Source organism: Chlamydotis macqueenii, chromosome 1, assembly GCF_036417535.1.
Source record: "Chlamydotis macqueenii isolate bChlMac1 chromosome 1, bChlMac1.mat, whole genome shotgun sequence".
NCBI lineage: Eukaryota > Metazoa > Chordata > Aves > Otidiformes > Otididae > Chlamydotis > Chlamydotis macqueenii.
In genome coordinates this window covers 7,759,505-7,783,216 of record NC_141556.1, presented here as the reverse complement: position 1 = coordinate 7,783,216, position 23,712 = coordinate 7,759,505, and the positions used below count along the sequence as shown (strand labels likewise).

Below are 23,712 nucleotides of genomic sequence, written 5' to 3'. Positions count from 1 at the left end.
ACTTATTTGTCAAGAGTCATATGAGGTGCTACCGAGTGGTTCTCTATGTGCTTACCATGGAAATGGTTGCCTTAGTCATTCCTTGTAAGTGCTGTTCTACACATCTTCACTCTGCAAAATTTGAACCTAATTGAGACTTGGGCATCCCTGTCATGGATTTGTCTTGACTAGAAGTTGTGGTCCTGTTTTAAAACTGCTTAATTGATTGTCAGGGAACTACTATGATAATAAATGCCTATAGACATACCCAAAATACCTGCTCCAGGATTTATGTTAGTGGTTTACCCTATGGCTCAACCTAGCAATTAACCTGCAAACTCCAATTAAGACAAACCCACCTAGGTCTTGGGCAGAGCTTGCTGCTGGGATGTGCAAATGGAGAAATGCTGTGGGAAGATTTTTACAACAACTGAAGCTCCTGTCTCTACGAGCACCCATACAGACTACCCCAGAGCCCAGACCAGAACTCAGGGTGACCTGGCACCTCCAAGGGCTCCCTGGGCCTTTAGCAGATGTTAGAATGGCTGGTCTACAGCTGGACATGCCAAGACTACCGGTCTGCCTGGTTAATGGCCCTGCTGCCCTACAGGAGTAGTCAGTGGGCTGGGAAATCTGGAGCCGTGGAAGAGGACAGCCACGCTTTTTGGCAGGATAAAGGGCAGGGTAAAAGAAGGCAGAAAAAAATCTGCTATTAAGAAGTAAGCCAATAAACATTAAATCTTTGGCAGTGTCCGGTCTGGCCCTCTTGGCTCTGTATTTCTACAATTTTAAAAGTAACAACAACACTGTCTTCCTTCCCAAGCCTTTGAGGGATTTTTTTTTTTTTATGTGCACACAATTCCTTGTGTGTTTAGAAGTGGGAAGGGAGGCATTTTCAGTTTGTAGGAGAAAATCCCATGGTATAATTTCATCTGCAAGAATCTGTCTCCTATTTCATGAGCTCTCCTTGCTCTCTGGTGTGCAGTGATGCTGCACCAGCTGGCCAGTGTGGGCACTGGACGTTGCAAGGAGGAGAATGTTAGCCAAGTGGTTGGGCCTGGTCCCATGGAAGGTTTTGTGGAGCTGGACATAAATTCAAGCTGAAGTCTTATCAGTGAAGATGTTGTGCAAAAGCCAGGTCACTGGGGCAAGAGGCTAAGAACAACCTGTGATGCTAAAAAAGCAAATAATTACTTTTTGCAGCAGGTTGTAAGGCATTAAATAAAGGTTCTTTATTGCAGCTGAAACCATCAAGTTTTCTTCTCTTCCCCTTGTTTTTTTTCTCTATATGAACATGTCCATGGGACCCTGCTCAACGAAATGTGACATGGTGGCCTTTGTGTCCAGTCACTGGTAGGAAGTGCTTCAACATAACCATCTGGGAGAGCTTCTCTCCAATTTTGATAATAGAGGGAAAAGTTAACTGGGCTGCCATAAAACAAATAAAGAGAGAAGAAAAAGGAAACCCCAGTGCCTTTTGTTAAGGAGGAACAGATGTAGAGCTGTAGCAGCCTGCCAGCTAGGTCAGGTCATATCAAATATTGTGGTTGTTTTCTTGTAGCCTGATCCTCCTTTTGAACTCTCTTTCAGCAATGAAGTTGTAAGGAATGAATTAAAGAAGCTGCCAGCCCTTCCAACACCAGCACTGAAGGAGCATCCTTCCCTCGCTTACTGGTAACGTATCATTCTGCTGAGCAGCTTTGTAGTGTCTTATGCAGGACCTGGCTCTGGCAATAAATGATCCAAGAGTGGAACTGGGATGCAGGGATTCCTGCCTTCTCACTCTGGGTCTGCCGCTGACTCGCTGCATGATTCAACACAAGTGGAGCTACCACTGTGGGCCTCAGTTTCCCAGTCTGCCAAATGGCTGGAGTAATGTCTGGCCAGAAAAGCCACTGTAAACATGCAAGTGTTGTGATGAAATCAAGAGACCTAATGTGCCATTTCCTTTCCCAGCACTGTGCATCTGTGCAATGAGTTTTCTCAGTTTGAAATGTCAATGTTTTGCACTGCTATGTGTTATTTTTGAGTTGTTGAGCTTCATCTTGCAAGTCCTCTCTGTAGGGCATATCTGAACTCAAACAGATCTATTTCTCCTTTTAGAGGAACTAGGTAATGTTCAGAGGTGGAGGCTTGGGAGCTCTGTCTTTGTTGCACTGAAAATTAAATCCAGGGTAGGAACAGGGTCACAATTAAATTTTGTATGCCCCACATAGATTCTTTGTGCCACCCTGCCTGTCCCTTTTGTCTGTGCAAATAGGAAGGAATTTGGGGAAAGATGGTTCATTAGTGGGGAGATGCTTTCACTTGATTTTCTGCTTGTTCCTCTTTCATGTGTGCCTTTAAAGCATTAGGCTGTAAGCCTAGGGGTGGGAGTGAACTTCTTTATCTGCTACTCTCTTAATTTCTGCATCTTGATAATCTCAGGATGGCGGGGGAAAAAAATCAGTTTGTAGTTTATGATCACAATTCTTCCCTTTGCCAGGGAGGCCATCCACTTTTCCTAGCATGGCTACAATACCAGAATTAGCTGTACCTCACGTCAAGCTGTAGGCAAGCTAGTCTGTGAGGTCTCCTGATCACTTTGTGACCACATCAGGAGAGACTCGGAGTCCCCAGCTGAGGTTAGAAACACTGACACAAAAGCTGTGGATCTTCACAGGCTCCTGGTGTTTCTGTCTAAGAACCAAACTAAATCTTTATGAGAAAATGATAAATGTTGGCTGCCATTTCTCTGGAAGAATGGTCTCCCTCTTTGGAGCATTGATTTCCTTTTTCCACAAACTAATCCAGACACGGAAAAGCAGTGCATTTCCAGCCAGGTCAGTGGCCTGGTCTCCCTGACAGACTGGTAGCTCAAGCTAAAAGCCACCACAAGAGGAGTGGTGGGAACAAGTAGCTGTGGACAGGGAAGGCAAATCTGACTCTTCAGCAGCAACATGGACTGAGGTCTTATTAAAGTGCCCACATAGCCTTTGCTTCAGTTGCCTGTGATCGTATCCGTACACAGGAAAGCAGGGACAACCCAGGCTGCCTGTCCGGCCCCGTCTGCCCATCAGGATCTGTCGGCCCCCACTGTCGGCAAGTGTTCGTCAACGTGCCTGTATTAAGGGCTTGTGCTGGGAAATCTCAGTGAGATCTGAGACTGTCTCTGCCCATCAGACACTCCCCTTGTGTTCGGGCTATGTTGAGTCACCTGAAGCAAGAAGAGCCACGTAAAAAGCTCATGCTCAGAATGTGAGTATTTACAGTCCTACACAACATAGAGCACTTCTTGCAGCTGTACTTAATTTTGTGGGGGTTCTTGTCACTGAGAACAGGTCGCAGGTTGTGAAGCTGGTTGTTGCCAATAGAGTAATAAAACCAATGGCTACAGTCCCGTGACTCCCCTGTGATTTCACTTCAGTAACCAGGTCTCGGACACCTCTTATACATCAGTAGTTCATTATTTTTTAATGGTGGCTTTTTCATAAACACCCTCTGAAACACTGAATGCTCTCGAGATGAGGCTGCTGGTAAGTCAGATGAAAAGCCTCTAAAGTACAGATAAAACTTCAGTGATCTAACAGGGCAGACTTTTAAAACTGTTTTATGACACTTCTGCATCTCATGCAGATTACATTCTGGATAGAAATTTCATCTGTTATTTTCTGTGTGCAAGCAGTTTTATGCTGCAGTTATTCAGCATTAGCACAAAGCTGAATTAGCACAAGTGAATTTCCAGCTCTGGAAATAAACATTTAATACATTAGGCATGGGATGGTTTAGTTTAAAACAAACTAGGCTCTAGTTAGTTTAAAACAAACAAATAAAAGAACTCTGTGCTACATTTGTATCAGCTGAAATGGACTGAGAGGTGATAAAATGGATAATCAAGTAAATACTATGATACCTTCAGCAAGATACTGTGATAGCTCTGCATGAAATACTATAACATTTCCATCACACTCCATGAAAAAGGATCATCTATTGCTCCTATCAAATGTACACAGACCAGTGGGATGAGTCCTGGATTCTTAGATGCAGCAAGGGCTGAATCAGCACAGTGTGGTGCCTCCAGCTACAGCTTCATGGGGTCTCCTGGTGGCATACCCTTGCTGCAGGCCTTTCCCTTCACTGTAACCTCTTCTTGGAGATTTGTAGACATCACAACAAGGTTGAAGGTTGTAATTTTTATATCAAGTTGCTGTTTCCAGCTCTTTACATACTAAGAAGAATCAGTTCCATATCTTGTTCTCAAGCATCTCTTAGCATCTCTGATTACTGATGAAGCAAGAAGGGGCTTTTCGGTGGGTTTGTTTGTTGTTTTCCTTTTAAATGAAAGCTTAGCTTCTGGTTCTCCCACACAGACCAGGAGCTGAGGCCCTGAGTTTCAATTTCTCTGGCCCATGCATGGAAACAACTGATAGTTGTCTCATCAAAAGAGAGAAAACAGGTTAGAAACAGAACAACATAAGAAACAGCAGTGAGTAAACAGCTGTTTAAAACAGCTCAGTGTGCTGGGAAGACGGAGGGGAAACAAAGACGTTTGAGAATCTGGATCTGATGATGAGCAATTCTGGCTGTGCATTTGCTTGCAAGTTGTCTGCTGTCCAGTTCTGTAAGCTGCTGGGACAGAAGGGATTTCTTGGTAGTTCTTAAGATCTTTATCAGAGTTGTTGCTGCAGGATATCATCCATGTATTAATTTTTGCAGCTTTGGGGGAAATGTTTTATGAGCTGACAGACAGCAGAGCTTCAGTAGCCTCTGTTTCTCTAAATTAGTTAAGCATCCTCTGTCAGCCGTGAGTTATGAATTAGTTTCTGTGTCACTGACACAGCAACAACTCAGAGCAGGGGGAGAGGAGACGTCAGCTGGTGGTCCAGGCAGTGTCCCAGCACTCTCCCAGCTGTCAGTAGCAGCACAGCAGCTGCTCGGACATGAACAGCTGAAATGATAGGGGAGAATGTTCGTAAGCTCTGCTAATGCTGCTTCTGATCCGTGAATGATTTTGCTTGTTTTCCCTGGCAGAGGCTGGGCTTACCCCTCTGTCCCAGAGCTGGAGGCAAAAAGTGACCTCTGTGCTGGATGATCCTCCTTGCAGAGGGGAGGAGGAATGAAAAAGGAAGTTCCAAGAACTGTTAGAGGTGATACTGTCGTGCAGCTGGGGTGGGATTCATCTGACCATGGACATTTCCTCAGTGTAGACCTCTCCATCCAAGTTAGGTGCCCTCAGCAACCTTTGCTGTCAATGGAGAGAAGCAACAGTAACCTCCTCCTAAGGAAGCCCTCTGAAATAGATTGGGTGAATTGTGCTCTGGAGTACCTGTTTCTTTCCCTAAAATGTGACTAGCCCAGTCTCGTACAAAGGTGAAAGGTAGCAGATCCCACTCATAAGTATTCATGCTTGATTGATAATTCAGGCGCTTTTTTGGGGGTTTTGTTTTGTTTTGTTTTGTTTTTTCCAAAGGAGAGAAGAAACAAGCGTGATACTTATTTGGCACTTAACATCTCAACCCTTAAAACATCGTACAATGAAAAGGAAGATCAGGAAGGTCAGCAGTATCATAACAGGGCAATGGAGGCATAGCATTGCCTGCATTTGTTTAGGAGAACTGAGTAGAGCCTGGACTATCCCACAACTTACAGTATGGGTTAAGAACATAAGTTTATTCATACTGCTGTTGAGGAAGGGTCCCTGACATCTGAATGGCCCTTTTGAAGGAAATGGGCCATTGATTGGCTTCCCTAACAAAGGAGTACGGTCTGGGATATCCATTATTTTATAATAATAATTTGGAGGAAAGCAGAGCACATCCAGAATCACATTAGGTAATCATCCTGTAGGTACATCTATCCTTCCCTTGAATGGCACCAATATGAGAGCTTGGTCTGTATAGTAGATTGAACAGAGTGGAAACCAAAGCTGAGAGCGTTTTCCACTGGGGAAACTCCATTGTTTTCTGAGAAGTCACTCCTGGTTTGGTCTGTCTGAGGCAGAGAGGAATTGCATCCACATGTAATCGTGGTTTTAAGAGGTAATTTCAAAGGTCTGTAAGCCCTCTCTGTCTATCTTTTTTATTAAGAATGATTGTTTTTGGAGATCTTCCAGTACTGAACACTCATGTAATTCAGTTATTGCTCCAAAAGTAATCCTGTTTATGATAATCATGGCAGGAGACCCGGGTTCTGCCTTCATGTGCACGCCCACAACATCTGTGATACTTGCTTGGATCAGTGGGTTGAATATGGTTTCATAACTGTTGAATTTACAGATTAAAGATCATTTTCTAAGCATTAAAATTATTCTGAGGGATTTGATGGGAGAGTTGGACCACTCCTTTACCCATGTAATTTGTCACTGACTCAATCAGCACCCAGTGGTGCACTGGTGGGACAACTCTTCACCTTGCCCCAAAAAGAGCCCTTTTATTTTTGCAGGATGAGTGGAGGAAGTTACTTGGAGAGTGAGTGAGGAAAGCAGTTACTCTCAGACAAATGACAGACTTGTGGGGGAACAGCTGGCCCTGCTAGCAATCCGACAGACTGTCTACTTTTAATTGCTCTGTGCTGGTGTTTCTGGTCCTCTCCCTTCCTCCCTGCATTATCAGGGATGGAAGCACAGTCCTCAGCTCCCCTGTGCCAGGCCTCACGCTCCATCTGTGCACAGCACATCTTGTTTGTCATGTCACAGTGCAGTTTGTCCTCCCTGTGATGTCACAGAACAGAACATCCTCTGTGTAATGTCACAGAAGGCTCTGTGTGGCCTCTAACTGTGACATCACTGAGGGCATTATGAAGGCTGTGCCTTTCTAAAAGATATTCTGGCTCCACACAGATCTCTCTGACGCAAGGATGTGTATGGGGAAGGCAGCAATGAGAAGACACAGTCGTGTTAGCAGGGCTAGTGAAACACTTTGCCGTTTTCCACAGAAGTCCCCGTGGGCATCTCTGAGCAGTTGTGGTGAGATCATCTACCAGACCATCCCACACTGCTGTGCTCCTTCACACTGTCTAGCAATAAAAATAGCTTCAGTTCTGCCTGGGGAAGGATTACCACATGGTGGACAACTGTGTGGCTGCCTTTAAAGGCCCCATTAGGGGCCCCAGCTGGACCCAGGAAATGCAGGGAGGGAGGAATGGCAGTTCACATTGGCCTACACTGCAAGCAGCACGACGGCATTAGATCAACACTTGGTACTACTGGAAGCTTATGCAGTGCCAAGTGGGGAGAGCACAAAGGTGACATAAAGGTAGTTTAGGTTTCCTTCCTCTTGGACTGGCAAAGTCTGAACAGTGTCTCAAGAGGACTCAACAGATTCCTCATCCTTGGTGTTGCAACATAAAGAGCAAGAGATTGAGTTTAAACCTGAGGACTTGAGTATTCTGTCATACCAATGTAACACAGCTGGTCCTGTGGGCATTACATTGCTGGAAGTTAGAGAAGAAGCAAAGTGTGAAAGTATGAGGTGTGGAGGCTGAGATGACTTGCACGGCCATAGATTGAGAGGAATGCTATTGAAATCAAAGGAGAGTGCTGTGAGTCTTCGAGAGGAGATCTTTGGCTTATACTTTGCCATGCTGCCACCTTGCTAGCACAGCTGATTGTATGTAGCTCTGGTTCTGTGCTCTCCTGCTACCCATTCACTGGAGAAGAAGGAATGAGATTCTTTAAAAGTGAACTTACGAATGTCTCTCCATCTGTCGTTTGGGTCATGCTGATCTGCTCTTAGATGCTACATCTCTACAGTGTATAGGTGAATGTCTCAACATGAGTTCATTAAACACACCCAGAACTGTTCTCTGACACAGAGGCCCACTGGTGTGGAACAGCATCCATCTGTACCACGAAACTGTCTTAATCTCCAAAGCAGTGCTGGGAATGGTCCCTGGCCCATGCTGACCCCCGGTGCATAGCCTGGAGTTGCCTGAGGGAACACAGGTCAGTATAACCCCAGTTAGTATGCAAAGGCACATCGGTACTTCAACAGTAAAGGGACACAAGTCTGAGTGCCTTGGAAACATTCCCTGCCACTGGTTAACCAGCTGTTATAGACACTGCCTCTGTGTACACTGGGAATTTAACTCCTTGCTGAGATTTATCCAGAGTACTTCCACTGGTGCTCCTGTACATGCTTTTGTGCAGTTGCAGTGAGGAGTAATCTGCGAGGCTCAGGCTATTACTAGCCACCAATTTCTGAAAGCTTTGCTAGCTGTCAGAGAACTTGGTGGGCTTGGAAAGAAGTTGCACCAGCTAGGGCAAAGCAGAGCTTGAGTAGCTCCAGCACACTTCTGTTTCCCACACAATGTAATAGCATGGATAGTATTTGTAGATAAGGAAAGTAATGCAGAGAGGAAAAAGTCTGTACACATAGATACCGTGTTTGTGAGTAAAAAAGTTTCTTCCAGAAAGCCAGTTCCCAGAAAACTATTTTTATTCTCAGTCTGTGAGTCCCCCTTGTTTACACTGGGCTGCAACAAATCCCCTCATCTAACGCTTCTGCTTGGTATCTTTTGATTCCCTCAGTCAGTTGCTATGTTAACAGAAGTAGCTCTTCACCTTTTAGCAAGATTCTTAGTCATGAGACTGCCATTATATAAAACATCTCATTTCTTCCTTTCCAGCGAGGATCGAGTCATTGAACATTACAAGAAACTAAATGGTCAGACAAGAGGTCAAGCAATTGTGAAGTAAGTGAAATAAGAGTGACTTCTCATGACCTTTGTTTTATCCGGAAATATTTATACTAGACTGTAAATACAATATGTAACTATGCCTCCCATCTCATCTAATGCTTTACTTTTAAGTATTTCTATACTTAATTATTTATTTATTTATTCAAGCTTTTTTTCCTCTCAGCTTCTCAGACATGTTATTCTCTTATGTGTTGTTTTGCAGTTACATGAGCATTGTAGAATCCCTCCCAACATACGGAGTGCATTATTACGCAGTAAAGGTACGTGCTACAAAAAAAGGTCATTTATTGAATTAAACTGTCGTTGGAGAGGGAGGGAGAGAGGTACAAATAACCATTCTGCTTTCAGAATACAATACACTGCTACTTAAGTCTCATTTCACTTCCTGTAGTAGGGTAAGCTTATTTTGACTGTGTAGTGAATGTTTGGTAAATACAGCTCCAAAGAGGAAAATCCTGTTCTTGGAGATAAAACCCTTCCCATCCTATTGTGCTGGAGATGTTCATCCCACAAGCAGCGGCAAGCTCTGGTGATGCCAGTGAATCTGCACCAAAGGGACAAGCCAGCCACATCACTGGCAGACTCGATGCTTCACTCCTTTTTGTAGTTCCAAGAGGTCAGACTTTTGGAACAGATCCATGAGAAGCTAACTAGGGCCAGCCATGACCTGCAGACTGCAGCTTCCTTCACTTGAGATATAGGTAGATGGATACAAACATAGTGCATCTTTTTAATGCCAAATCATTTTCCCATACTCTAGAGGTAACATATCCCCCTCTCCAAACAGCTCTCCGCTTCTAAATGTGGATTTCATTCAAATATTCATGAAATCCCTCATTTCTTTTGTCTAATGATTTATCACCAGATCTTCCAGTCTCATTATTAATACTTCCCTGCCCGACCAGCTGTGTAGGGATGTTATTTTTTTTTAAGTAGAGAAATCAATAAACATATAAAGCAAGCTAGATCCACACTCCCCAGAGCATATTCCCTCATTTATCACCTCTGAAGTTTTGATGTGTTTCATCATTATCTCTCTGCACAGATCATATGTTTTTTTCATATATCTTTAATGTCTTGCACACATGGAGTACCATAAAAACCCAAATATCTGACAGTACCTGGCTCAGGGAGATGTGTTCCAGTCTATTCCTCCTAATGTGCACGGCATTTTGCAAAAAGTATTAGTGTCATCTTTTGCCAGAGGGCAGGATTCCTTCAGCACCCTTTGCATCCAGATCTCTTGGACTACTCTAGACCAAAAAAGATCTGGTGGGTTGGGCTGGGTGTCCAGCCTGCAAACACTTGAGAGCTATTCCAGTGACCTCCTCAAGATCAGTAAGTACCACTGAGCAGCAATGAGGCAGCAAATATCGTACATAATAGGTTTTGCTTCTGCCTGTGTGGGGGTTGTTTTGCTACGTTTTACCCTGCCATTCCCTATCACATTAACAGAACAGATGTAATTTCATTGAGGACTCCAGTTCAGTAAATTGCAGAGGCTGGTATCAGATATCAGCCATTACTCCATAAGGCCATTTTACTGCGCACTCAGAGACAAAGCAGTTGGGTCCAAGCCTGTCAGACCTTATCACTTGGTAGCTCTCAGATCCCATTACTGCTGCATTTTCAAGATTAATGCTAAAATCCCTCCACATAATTCAAGTCAGCTGGGTGATTCACTTTCCTTCCTCTCCAATCTCTGAGTCTTCAGACTGAATAATTTGCAGGGAAGAGAAAGAGGATGCACCACTGTACAAGGGACCCATGTCAAACCTCCCCAGCTCCCCTAGCAGTATTTTGAGTAAGCTGATCACAGGTGATGCATTTTAAATGGTTTTACATGTCATAGCTAAAAGTGAAACAGATGTATCCTAAACACCATGTGGCTTTGTGATTTGAGGAAATTTAGCATGGTTAAATTTAACAGCACCCATGACATTCAAAGATATTGCTTAGAAACAAATCTCCACCTTGAATAACAACCTAGGAAATCTCCAGCATTTCCCCATCCCATTCAACAGAACTCCCTCTCTTTTTTCTTCCAGGACAAGCAGGGAATTCCTTGGTGGTTAGGACTTAGCTACAAGGGGATTTTTCAGTATGACTACCATGACAAAGTGAAACCAAGAAAGGTAAGTGTTTACTTTTCTGTCAAGGTCTGGGCTTGCCACACATGTTATAGCTTGATTTGAGGGTGTGATGTACGCCAAATCCTGGCATTGATTCTTGTGATTTTGAAGGATGTTGTTTCTCCCAAACTTGTCTGAATATCTGCAAAGAATTAATGGACAAAAGTAGCTCTTAATTTATTAAATGTTGTGGTGTGAGGTGGAAATAAGCGACATTTAATTTTGGAATTTACAATTCTTTTCTGCATGATTCATAAGACATAAATGGGAACTGAAGGACTGATCCTCTCAGGTGCTGGAGACCTTCCATCTCCACTGGCTGTGGCGGGATTGGGGGTGCTCAGTCAGCCCTTGGTAGTGTATTGTCAAGCCATAAATGATGAGAAGAGGGAGAGAGAGGGAAGAAAGGACAAGAAAACATCTTCCATTTATTACAAAAAGAAAAAAATTACATGGTTTTTCCAGGAGCAGCATTTCATTTGATAAACATCAGTTTTACTAACTGAAGAGTTAATGTTAAGCAAACAAGAAGACTTTCGTCACATGCCTGAAAAAAAAAAAACCAGGCATTAAAAAGTTTGTGCCCAGTGATTTGTTTAGGAACTTTACTTTGTAACAGTTCACAAATCAAGGCGTGGCATGTAGACCTGATGACAAAACTGGAGTTTGGTCAGTGATGACTAGCCATTCTGATCACCTTATTACTATTTTTAGTGAGGCTTTCAGTGCATCTGAAAACCAAGATTTGTGTCAGTCCTTCTAAATTGCCTTTGAGAAATACAGCTAAGGAATGTCCTGTTCATTTGGGAGGAGGAAGGTTCTGATCCTCTGAGCCCATCCTACTATGCAGACCCATGTGTTCTGATTTTCCTACCTAGGATGCTGTCTAATACAAAAAAAAAGCTCATCTCTGAGCACATGCCCTGCAAATGGGCATGCACAATCTGTTAGCAACAGTATTTGTTGTACTGCAAACCCGTGGAGACATCAGGAGGCAAGGATTCAGGCTTGCTTGCAGGCTGCAGAATGCATGATTTGGAGCAACTAGGCAGCTTTTCTATGGATGCAAATGCTTCCGCGCTGAATTAACGTTCTACATTTCTCTTTGCACTTTCTCATTTTGTCTCTGTGACAAGGTCCCCTCTTCCTTGCTTTCACCCCCTCTGATCACATTCAAGTTGAACACTGTCTGGTGCTCAGAGATAGCATCTTCTATTAAAATAAACTAGAATCAAGGTTTTGGTAGAAAACAGAACTGCTAAGGAGGTAGCAGGAAATAATAGGTGCATTGATTAGCCTTTTATTCACTGAAGGTTATTAACAGGGTTTTTTATTCATTAAAGAAAAGGATGAGGGGAGTAAGGGCGTGTTCACAGAGCATCTGTGCTCTAAAAGACATATCTCTTTGTGATCAATCATTACCTGCAGGGCAAGCCATACTCACACGTGATAGTTTGAAACGTGCATAGGCTAGGTGCTTGTACCCACATACCTCCATTAGTGCCAGCCCCTCAGGGAAGATATGTCCTCCAAACATGCCTTCAGAAGTCAGTCTTAGTGATAAAAACATTTCTTTGGAGGAAAAGAGTGCCCTGCCATGATAAGGACTCAGCCATTCACAAGCTATAGCATTTTTTATCAACCCTGATGGGCTGAGAGTATTGGTGGAGAGCATGAGACGAAAGAAAAAAAGAGGTCAGGTACTCTGACTGCATGAGAGGCGACAGCTGTTTCCACTAGAAAAGTCAAGCCTCCTTTCTTAGCTAGCTTCTCTACTTTCTCTTCTCAACCACTCAGGGTGATCTGGTCTGTAGTATTTGTTTTAGAGCTTGATAACATCTTGGTCAGCCTCTCTGTGTCCCCAGTAACCTCCCTCTAGCTCTCACGTTGCCCCTAGAATCAGGGACTGTGTACATATCCTACCCTTTTTCTGCAAGTGTAACCCTAAAAAAAATAGAGTGCCAGTTTTCTCTTTATTAGGAATTCGTTGTTTTTTTTTTTTTCTCTCAGCAAATTATGTACAAAATCCAGGAGACCCAAAACAGTGGTGCTGCCTTATGTGTAAACCACTGAGGACTTCTGTGGCTTGGAAGAAGTGGTCATAAATCTGTGAGGGAAGGTTGGGTGGGAAGGGAAAGCAGGAATTTCCATGCCAGAATTTGTCCATTGCCACAATCCAGAGACTATAGCAGTGAGAAGACAGCCTAGACGAGCGTTCCTCTGTTACATGATGCTTGCAAACCCCATCTGTTGACAGGGCTGGTCCAAAATGCACAACCTAAATCAGGGACAGGACTTGGATAGTGGCTGAGGCTTCATTATTTCACCATCTCTCACCCTCTGTAGAGACCGTAAAAAGATTTCTTGCCCTACACAGGTGGTAAAACCCCTCTGGCGAGACCAGCCCAACTCCCACTGTGAGGTGCAATGTTTAATCCTCTGCTAATTAGATTGTAAAATTGCACTTGATAACCCTGGTATCTGGGAGCTTACTATGGTATCTGATTCATTTCACTACACCAGCATGGGCTGGTTCAAGTCTTCGCTGTGCAAAGAGGAGGGGTAAACCTCACTGAACTTTCTGCAAGGTAAATTAGGGGAGGAGGGGGAAAAAGATTATGTCTTTTCTGATCTTTATTATTTTATTCCTGCACATTGCCAATGCCAGAAACAAACTGAAAAATTACAATGGAAAAATAAATCTCCCTGGAAGAAACACAAGCAGAAAATTGTAGCAAGAAACCAGCTGAAACCAAGACATTTATATTAAATGCATATAAAAACCATGCTTGTCTTATAAGGGAGATTGTAATGTTTTCCTATTATGTCATCCTAGATAGATTTCTGTGCTTATTGTGTTTGCAAGTAAAACTGTAACCCACACTAAGCAGCTGAGCCTATCTCGGGTGATCCCATTAGCAGTCAGTCAAAACCACGTTTTTATTAAATTGCTGGAGTAAATCAGCCATGTGTCTCTAGAAAACTAACTAGGTTTGTCAGCAAGTTGGATGAGTCCGGAGAGGAGAATTGAGGCTGACGCAGGGCCAGAACTTGATCTTGCTTGTGCTATTCTCACTCAGGCAGAAGTCCTCCAGTATTACTGGGGATGCAGCTGAGATGGGTATCTGGCACCTAGTCCGAGGTGGTTCAGATGGGAATGCAGGGCTATTAAACTGGAATGCAGCTTTTGCTGGGCTGCAGAGCCTAATGTGACTCTGTACTTCTATTTTTATATTCTCTCCTGCCTATGCTTGAATTCTGTGGAAGCTCTGAAGCTACACAAAGCCATCACTTTGAGGTTTATCATTCTCCCTTCTGTTTTTCTCCTGTACATTCAGGGGCTAGCTCACAGACTCAGCAAGCCCTGCCAAAGGCTTCCTCTTGAATGTTGCCTGTTTGAACCCAGATTTGGTCCGTACCAGTTATGATCTGATAGGCGTTCATTCTTAGGTATTAAACAAATGCAAAAGTTTCAGTATACTTCACAAAATCCATCCCTACAGCTGAACAAGAAGAAGGGAGTATCAAGTGTGCAAAGATGGCTGCTGTCCTTCTAACCGTATCTTGAGGCATTCTGGAAGTTTAGTAGTGGCTTGCAGAACCAGTGTCATTTTTGTAGCAGCAGTGCGCAGCATCCAGGATGGGCAGAATTCATCTCCCTCTAAGTAAGCGAAAACTTAGCTTCTACAAACTCTTCCCTGTGAAAAGGCCCTTCAAGGATCAGTGTGCCTTGAAAAAGCACATCAAAAAGGAGTCACTGTCCTGCTAGGCTCTACCCATCTTGGGTCAGCACCATCCAATATTCATGATAAACCAAAGCAAATTCTTTGGAGCCAGGACTTCAGATAGGATGTACCAGCACCACTCTCCCAGAAGCTGCTGAAGCCGTAGTGACCAAAACCATTGTTTTCAGAGAAGGGCCATTAGGGTTTTTTTTCCTTGTGTTGCAGAGGAATTGGAAAGAAAGAGCAAGGCACTGCAGCCCCACTGTGTGACTATATTGCCTGTGAGTGGTGTTTGTTCATTTTAACCTGTAGGTAGGAATGTAACTCCATCCCAAGAGATCTGTACATGAAGTAGAAGCGGCATAGCCTGGAGCTGTGAGGCCAGCATGCTCAAGCACTTGCAGTAGCAGTAGGCATGTCTCTGTTGTTCCAGTGAGATATTCCCACTGATTTAAGAACCCAAAGGCATCTTTCAGTGCACACAGTTTAACAGTTAGTAAACAATTAATGCCAAGCTGAAGAGTGAATGATTAACAAAGTCAGCCAAAGGACTTCCATATGGCAAATAAACAGTGAAATTGTTTAACTTATCACCAAAAATAAAATTACCTTAAATGAGAATCTGGTAATGTTTGGTTCCTTTGCAAGAAATGCCACTATATAGTGTTATCCCCTTTTCTTCCACAGAAGGCTACTGGCAATGAAACGTAAAGTGAGTCTTTTTTTCTCAGACTCATAAAGACTATTACTGTTCACATTCTCTGCTTGGCTGAAGAGAACTCAAAGAGAATAAACACTTTTGGAAATAAGATAAAATGTCAGGCATCCCAAAATTCAGCTGTGAATGTAACTTGACAAAGATTTCCCCTGTGACAGCCAAACATCAGTTTCTGCCATTTCTTTCCAGGATTATCCTTTCTCTGAGATGAAATGAAGCATGCTACGAAAATACTCTGTCCCTTGCCAGAAGGTCTCCACAATGCTCTATAGATTCCCATTACAGAAGAATTTAATTTGTAGTATTGTTGTGAATGCAAAGCAATGCCAACGGATTGACTTCCCATTTAAACATCCAAAACCAAGAGCAGAGTTGGACCCATCCTATCAAGCAATACAAAGCACAAGTAGAATCAGTAGCTTTAAGTGTCTGATCAGAGAGAAATCACCTGCTCGTAGAAAGCATGAGCAAAGTAATCAGCACATTAATCGTGTCCAGAAAGTGAAAGATTGCTGTGTGATGTCACTTGGCCTTTTCCAACAGCAAGAGATAGAGTGAATTTTCCCAGTTCCAGAGGCAAAATGAGATATTTACACAGGAGGAGCAATAGGCTAATTAAGAGCTGTTTTACTGCAGAACAAATAGAGATCCTCTCTGCTTTAGGGCATAATGAAGCCTCGTCAAGTCAGTAATTGCATTGATGGAGTGGTTAAACTTGTGCTTCCTCTGGTGAAGGAATGACAGACCAGTAACTTAAAAAAAACATAAAGTAGGGATTGATGTGAAACGTAGAGAAACTAGTGAATGATGGGGAGGAGGAAGTTGACAAACTGGTCTCTATCCTGATTGATCATAGAACATTGGGACAGTCAAAAGGCAAAAGAAACATGAAATTCAGGTCAGTTAAAGGGAGTCCAATTCACTTGCATAACTTTCTTGCTGCATGATACAACAGAGGTCAGAACTAAAAGTGTGTACAAGTGACCCCGCTATCCAGAGTTACAACATTGAATTGTTTTTTTCAACAGGATTTTGGGAGGAGTTATAAACCCTCACATTCAAGGAAGGTGTTTGATTTGGCAGCAAGTTGGTTTCTGTTGTCAGAGGCATGGAGCACATGTAACACTCCTCTCACTAACATGCTGCTGAGCCACAGTGTGTATTCAGAAAGGGCTGGCCTTTGTCTAAAGCATCCAGAATCAAACGGGGTCAGAGACAATGTATTGGACTCGTGGGCTCTTCTTGGAACAGCATCGTTTCCTAGGACCTTTGCAAACATACTTGCATTGCAGACAGGGATAAAACATTTCAAATTTACAAATGATACAAGAGGAACAGAAAACATTTCCAGGAAATACTGGTATAAAAGCTAGTGGAGTCTCAATGGCATTGCTGTAATAAATTATTCACTGTGATTAGCTGACTGTTAAGGACTACCTGCTGACTCCTTCTGCTCAGCGCTTTTATTTCTCTTCCCGTTGCTGATCCTTCATGCTTTTTGGATTATGGACTTGGCTGTAAACTGAAGCAGTCTTCAGGTCACAGTGGGTTCAGCTCATTTTATAGTGCAGTAATTCAGTCTTGGTTTAGTGTCTGGAAATGTGGAGCACTGGAGGAGGGAGATATATATAAAGCAAGACTCCTCACCATGCTGTTTCTTCTCGTTGAGAGAGGTTGCTCACCCCATTTCCTTCCCTATCAAAATGTAAGACCCAGACCTCTGACTGCTGAAGAGCAGCCATAGTTTAAGACCTTCCCCTGCTGAAATGTCTTGTTTCATCCCTGTTACACAGGAGACCATGTTCTCACTAGCGCCCTTTTGCTGCTGCTTGCCCTTGATTTGGGTTGTCTACCATCCAGCACCAGGCTCTTCCCCTTTCAGCACCCACTACTCCATGCCTTAGCACTGGACATCATTGTCCCAAAAAGCTGCCAAGAGCACTGAGAGATGAATACATTGGATCAGAGTACATTGGGCTGGAAAGCAGGATTTTGTCCTTCATACTAAGGATTTCCACAGAATTTGGCCGGACATGCCACTGGGCTGTCATTCAGTGAACATTTCTTTTGGCAACAGTACCGGCTGAAGTGGCCTTCACCACCCTTCTCCCCCATCGCAATCCGGCCACCATCGCTCGTTTCCTCCCCTGGGCCCCTTCCTCAGTCATGCTGGTATAATTGCGTGGCCGGGAAGGAAACTGCTCCAGAGAAGGGATCAGAGCTCAGCGTAACGCAGCCAGAAAGAGTGCTCACTTTTAATCTCAATCCATTCCCAATCCCATTCACCGTCTGGCCCCACAATCACTATACTACAGCACAGCTGTCAGAGCTGGGTATGGGTGCAGGCTGCATAAATCACTGCAGCCGTAGAAGGAAACTCCCATTAACCTACACAGTAACTTTGTGGAGCGAGACAGGGGCTCCATAGCTCAGAATAGGACGGAAGGACCTTGGCTGCACAGAATTTGCCATGGTTGAACCAGGATGCATTAACAGTTAGGTGCAGGTCATCATCAGTACTTTTTCTCATATTAGCTGGAAAAAGTTTGCTTCAGTGTCTAAGTAGATTGTCTAGGTAAAGCAACTTTTTAAAATCGTTGAATAGTCGTGCTCAGTTTCCATTATCTAGGTAAATAAGTAGCTTGATCAACTATAATGCTTGCAAACACTAATACATAGTCTGAGGCACGGCTGTTTTATAAGAAAACCAGCGCTATTTTGGTGGTTTAGTGTATGTATACTGTGGTGTTATCGTCAGGCATACAGACCCCAGGGTTTTTCTGTGAGAATTTGCATTCACAAAGGCTACAGCATGACATCCCATCCCCTGTTCCAGCCAAGCCAAGCCCATGGCTACCATTAAAAATAGGAGCAGTCCCATCAAAGTTAAACTCCCTTGCTCTAAGTGCTTTGTCGTATTCAGGTCTTAAAGGGTAATTCTCTATAAAAGCAGCAGCCAAGTCTTAAATGATTCTTCAGTGCACAGCAGGAACTTCAACAAGATGCAAAGACAAATCATTCCGACAGCACAAAGTGAAACAAATTGGACCTGAGCGCCCTGGAGTTAGGGTGGAGATCTGGAGCGAGATTGAAACCTCCTGGAGCACTTGTGCTTGGCTCTGTAGTGGTAGCAGGCTCCCCACATGCCCCACCCTTCTCAAACACTGTCTCTTAGTTCACCAGGACTCGCCACTCCAAAGGCATGGGCATTTTTATCACCAGATGAAGCCAGGCAGGGGCCCAGGTATTCAGAGGGCTACGAATATGAGGCATCTTTAAGTCAGTAGCCTGGGTAGGAGGCTCAAAGGTCAAGCACTGCAGCCCATTGCCATCTACGTGGGATTGCTGCTGCTGTGGCACCCCATATGCAGACACCCTGCATCACTGGAGTGTTTTTAGTCACACAACGTAGTATGTATGTACAGCATTACAGCATGACTGGGCGTGGGGTAGAGACAGTGCTTCCCGTATTTTGGTTCCAAGATAGATGCACTTTAGTCATGCCACTAGAAAAGACAGAAGGATCCTTAGGAAAAAGAGTAGCAGGAATGGTTTGTGAGCGTCATAAATCATTCTAGAGTGCCACAGCTGATTCATAGGCTGTAGGCTGGGCATCCTTTATCTAATAACATTGTGTATTATGTCAGAAAGGAGAGATCTTCAATGCAGAAGAATCTAGTCGCTTTGACTTGCCTGCAGAGGATTAAAGGGAGAAAAATTAACTTATAAATATCAGGGAAAAAAAGTTATCTGTGGACATATTGATTTAGACACACCCAGCATGGTGACAGCAATGCAATATCTAACAGCATCTACTGGAAACACACAAGAGGCAAAAGTGGATTTGCTTGTATAAAAAGTCCAAGTCTGATCTCCCAGCCTTCTTCCAGTTATGGATGCAAATATCAAGTTGTATTATGAAGACAAATAACGCTTTGTCCAAATAGCAGCTCTTCCCTTTGTGATCTGCTGCTTTGCTGTCTCTCTGAGCCAATAAACCACTTTGAAATTTAATAGGGAATTGTCTCTCCGTAATGGAAATGAATGCAGAAGGATGATTATATAGATCTAGATGCAATTTCTGTTTGGTCAAGCCAGAAATGTTTGTCGGGATGGTGTGGTCCCATGAGAACAGCACACAGCAAAAAGGATCTCAAATTGGACCAGAAATCGTTTGTCTGTTTGGCAAAAAAAAAAGAGTCCTGAAGCCTGAGGGGAAGAAGTAATTAGATAGTGAGCTGGGATTGCTGACAGACCACTGAAAGTCCCACTTAGCCAAGCCACTCTCTCATTCCATGGGGGAAGGGAGGACGGCAAGCCTCTGAGAAGATCATTGCTGGAGTTGTTTCCCACATCAAATCACACAGGAAACCTTTTATTTTTCTGTTTTGGGAAGTGAAAGAAAAAAAAATACCCCAAACTAATAGAAATACAGGAATGAATGGAAGTGTGGCAGGATGGAGGGCTAAGTTACGGTGCAGCAGCATCCCCATCTCGTGACCTAGGGGCACCCTCAGCAGTGGGTCACACTAATTCACAGGTGACAGCCCACGGAAATCTCTTGGTAAATCTGCCCCTGAAACAAGAGCCCATTTGTTTGAGCAGAGATGGCGCGGTTCTGCCTGGACCAAATCCTTCCTCATTCACTCTTAACTAGTTTGACAGAGGTATGATTGATGGCAAAAGGGTTGGCTTGAGGCAGAACACAAATCCATGCCCGGAAACCATGGCCCCACTGAAATCACTGGGACAAAACTGCCATTGACTTCACTGGAGCTGTGATTTTCACAGAGTTCAAGGCCAGAAAGGGACCGCTCATAACCTCCACCCTGACCTCCTGCATAACTCAGCCCCTAGAATTTTGCTTGCTGGTTTGTTCAGTGGAGGGAATTACATTTCCAAGGAGGAATTTTTCTTGTTATGTTTGTTTTGTCTTTAAACTGCAGAACAAAAGACTTGGGAGTTTGTAGCTGCACTCATGCAAGCTGTGTGAAAATACTGTCATTGTTTAGTTCCATTGTTTAGTACCAGTTTTAGTATCAGGATGTCAGGGTTGGCTCTTGTCCATAGCATAGGCAAGGGAATGGTTTGCATGTGGGCTGTTAGAAATGTGCCACGTTATTTCCCTGCCTTTCCTAGAAGCCTTTCAGAGCATCCAGTCTGGGTGGAAGTGCATGCATTTGGAGGGATGATTGTTCCCTCTGCGTAGTATGATTTAACAAGACATTAATTATCTAAGAAGCTCCAAGACTTGAAGGACTGGGAGACGCCATATAGGTCAGTAAGTCCAACAGCAATTACAGTTGGTCATTTATTAGATGCTTAGAATCAAAAGAAAACATAGGAGGTCTCCGGAGGTCTCCAGCCCAACCTCCTGATCAAAGTCAGGCCAACTTCAGAGTTTGATCACCCACAGCCCTAGTGTTTTACCACCTTCACTGATTGTTTTGGTTTGTTTTTTTTTTTAATATATCTAGTCAGAATTTTCCTTGCTGCAACCCTGCAACCTGTCTCCATTGCCTCTTACACTTTCGCTGGGCACCTCTGGAAAAGTCTGTCTCCATCTCCTTTGTAAATCTCCTTTAGGTCACCAAAGAGAGCAGACCAACAGCAGGCTGATTGTCTGTAGACTTCTGCGAACCGTTTGATTCTGAACAGCCACCAAGCATGGTATCTTAAACCCCTGAGAGCACGTGCATCGCTGAGTAACCCCATTCTGCCTGTGCTCCACCTCAGGTGCTTCAGGGGAAGACATACACACAGCAAAGGGAAAGAAAACGCGATGCCAAACACCTGGGCATTTATATCTGGTTCTTAATGGACCCAATGCAAAACAGTTCACACTGCGTCCCCACAGTGCACACTGCCCAGTCCAGTGTCAAGTCCAGCTCAGTCCCAGCACAGATTAACTGAGCTCCTCACACCTCAGCGAAGTCCAAGTCACCCAGGACATGAGTGACCAAGCCAGAAACACTCCCCTGTGTTTCATTCACCAAACACCCTCCATTCTTTATCAGGAACCTTTAGCATTTTTTAAATGCTTTCATGCTGACTCTACCTCCCGCTGCGTGCAAACCCCACGGCACCGGCCCTACGGTCAAAAAAAAAACGGTAAAAACCTTCTCCAGACTCACATGGCTGAAACGGATGCAGATCCCTGGGCCTCCTCTCCTCCAGGCTCAGCTTAATTAGGGAGCAGCCAGCAAACCACAAGTGTGCTCACAAAAGAAGCTTGCGTCTGAAGGGCTTTGACTGCAGCTCTTTGTAACTAGTCACAAACATCTGGTGCCTGGCAAGCTTGCCTGCCTCTTGGAAGGGGTTTCCAATGAGAAAATTCCTGTAGCTTGCACCTGAATTCTCTGCACCGCACCGTGCAGCGCTCGGGTCTCTCCCCTGGCTCCTCTTCTAGGCTGCCAGCTTTGCAGAAAAGCCATTTCTGGCACTGGCCTCCCCACTGTACCCTCCCCACCTACCCCAACGCTTTTTAAATAGTACACGTGGTCTGACAGGGAGCAATTATTCCCTTGACAGTTTACAGGTTGATAAGCAGTTTTGCAAATTCAAGTGATAGTGTCGGTTCCAGTTTTATTGGCGGAATGAAACTGAGCCCAGAGGAGGAGGGAATAAGGGTAATTCTTTTCTCCTCTTTCAGTAGCCCCTTTCCCTTTCACATGCACACATGACCGTGCAGCTGGGCTCAAAAACCAATCTCAGAGAGACTTCCTTAAGTATCTACTGAAGATGAAATGATCTCATGTGCATCCTGTAATGATGGCCACTACCAAAAATTGTTCCCATCTGAAAGCTGCCCAGCGCTGCATGATCCAAAATGGGCTGCTGACCTCAGAAGAGATGCCAGCGGGCAAACCACCACATCACAGAAACTCACCCCACCGCAAGCACCGCTAATTGTCCCCTTGTCTGCGGGCTCCAAGCAAAGGCAGCTACTAAAGGGCAGCGGAAGTGTATTCTCAGCTTGTATTCCTGAGTTACTTTAGCCTCCTAAGCCTCATTTCTAGCATGTTTTGGGGAGATGCTATCCCAGTCCCTGCTGTGAGGTACCTTTGTCTGGCAAAAGTCACTATGCCCCTAATAAAACTCCAGTAAAGCCAACACAAGTTGTCCCACCCACAAGGGTAGACGTTGGATTCGGCCCTGCAAATCACCCAAAGACGATCGTAAGCCAGATAACCCAAAACCAGACCCAACCTCCATGTAGGAAGAGGCAGACCTGCCACGCACATGGATGCTTTAATTCAAAGTAGCCCCAAAACCAGCACGCATCTGTTGTCGCTGCATTTCCGCAAGACTCTGCTGAAATTACGACCGGCTCCCTGCTGGGGCTTGAATTCCTCAGTGAAGGCTGCAAGCACCAGCACAGTAAAAGGATCTTGATGGGTAAAAATTATGCTTCCATTTAAGAAGACCCACTAATGGCACCTTGTGCATCTGTCACTGAATTAACAGCATCAATTTGAAACCCTACGTAAGCTGGGCAACCGGGGAAGGCAACAGCTTGCTTACACTAGGAGGTCTGGCTGAAGGGAGACCTTAGGCTTTGTTTCTCCTGAGGGGCTGTGATCGGCGCACAGGAAAGCGGATGCTTTTTTGTGGGTATTCACATTTTTTTCAGATTGGATTCCTTCTGCATAGGAAGGGTGAGACCTCTCAGATCAATGCGGGCAAAAGGAGCGGGAGGCTGCAGAATAATATTTGGGGAGCAAAGGGAGCACAGTTGCAGCAATGATAAAACACACGTGGATGTTCTAGAGAGCAGGGCTATGGAAAAAAAGATACAGACTCCAGCTGTGGGGTCACTTTCACCCCCTCCCTCCCAAAAGTCTGGATTTGCCTCCTTTCGCACCCTGCCAAGAAAAACAAAGAAACTAAATATAAAAATGCAGCGATCTGGGGAGCTGCTTCAGTGTCCAAAATGTAGGTGTCTAATGCCGTTTTAGGCTTTGCCAGGGATCCAAGACATCTGCGTGGGGATGGCAGATACGGCACCGGACCTAGGGCAGGCTCGGTCCTTCCCTGCTGGGGCGGCAGCCTGGGGCCAGGCAGGGTACCCCCCGGGCACCGAAAACGGCACTCAACGCCTACGTTTGGGCGCCGGAACGGCTCCCCCAGAGCTCTGTGTTTGGACAGTTGGAGTTAATCATCGAAGGGAAACAGAGCTGCAGTTAACGAACGGAGCACTGTGAGATTTGGTAGCAGAGAGGATAAAATAGGAAAGGATTGGAGCGCAGGGGACAGTCCGGCAGAGTCCGAGGGAGGAGAGCAGCTGCCAGCAGCTCAGAAAAGGGTTTCAAATTCCTTCCACGCCACGCCGAATTTTAGTCATCAATGACAACAGGGGACCCGGGGACAGAGGGATATTTTCTGAAGGGTGTGATCTGCTGGTTTTTTAGACTCTGATGTGTTCCACATGTCTGAGCGCCGCCCAAACACGTCCCCTGCACGTGCCGTGCGGCACGGCCGC

General features: G+C 44.5%; 1 protein-coding gene across 2 annotated transcripts in view; it reads left to right on the top strand.

Moving 5' to 3' along the window:
• FRMD4A (FERM domain containing 4A) overlaps positions 1-23,712 on the top strand; it is a 223,853-nt gene that overhangs the window by 157,436 nt on the left and 42,705 nt on the right. For both annotated transcript variants that reach the window (XM_086745341.1, XM_086745347.1), the window contains exons 8-11: positions 1,570-1,653; positions 8,584-8,649; positions 8,858-8,915; positions 10,704-10,790. In XM_086745341.1, the coding sequence (XP_086601467.1) occupies positions 1,570-1,653; positions 8,584-8,649; positions 8,858-8,915; positions 10,704-10,790 (295 nt within the window). The remainder of the gene's footprint in view (positions 1-1,569; positions 1,654-8,583; positions 8,650-8,857; positions 8,916-10,703; positions 10,791-23,712) is intronic.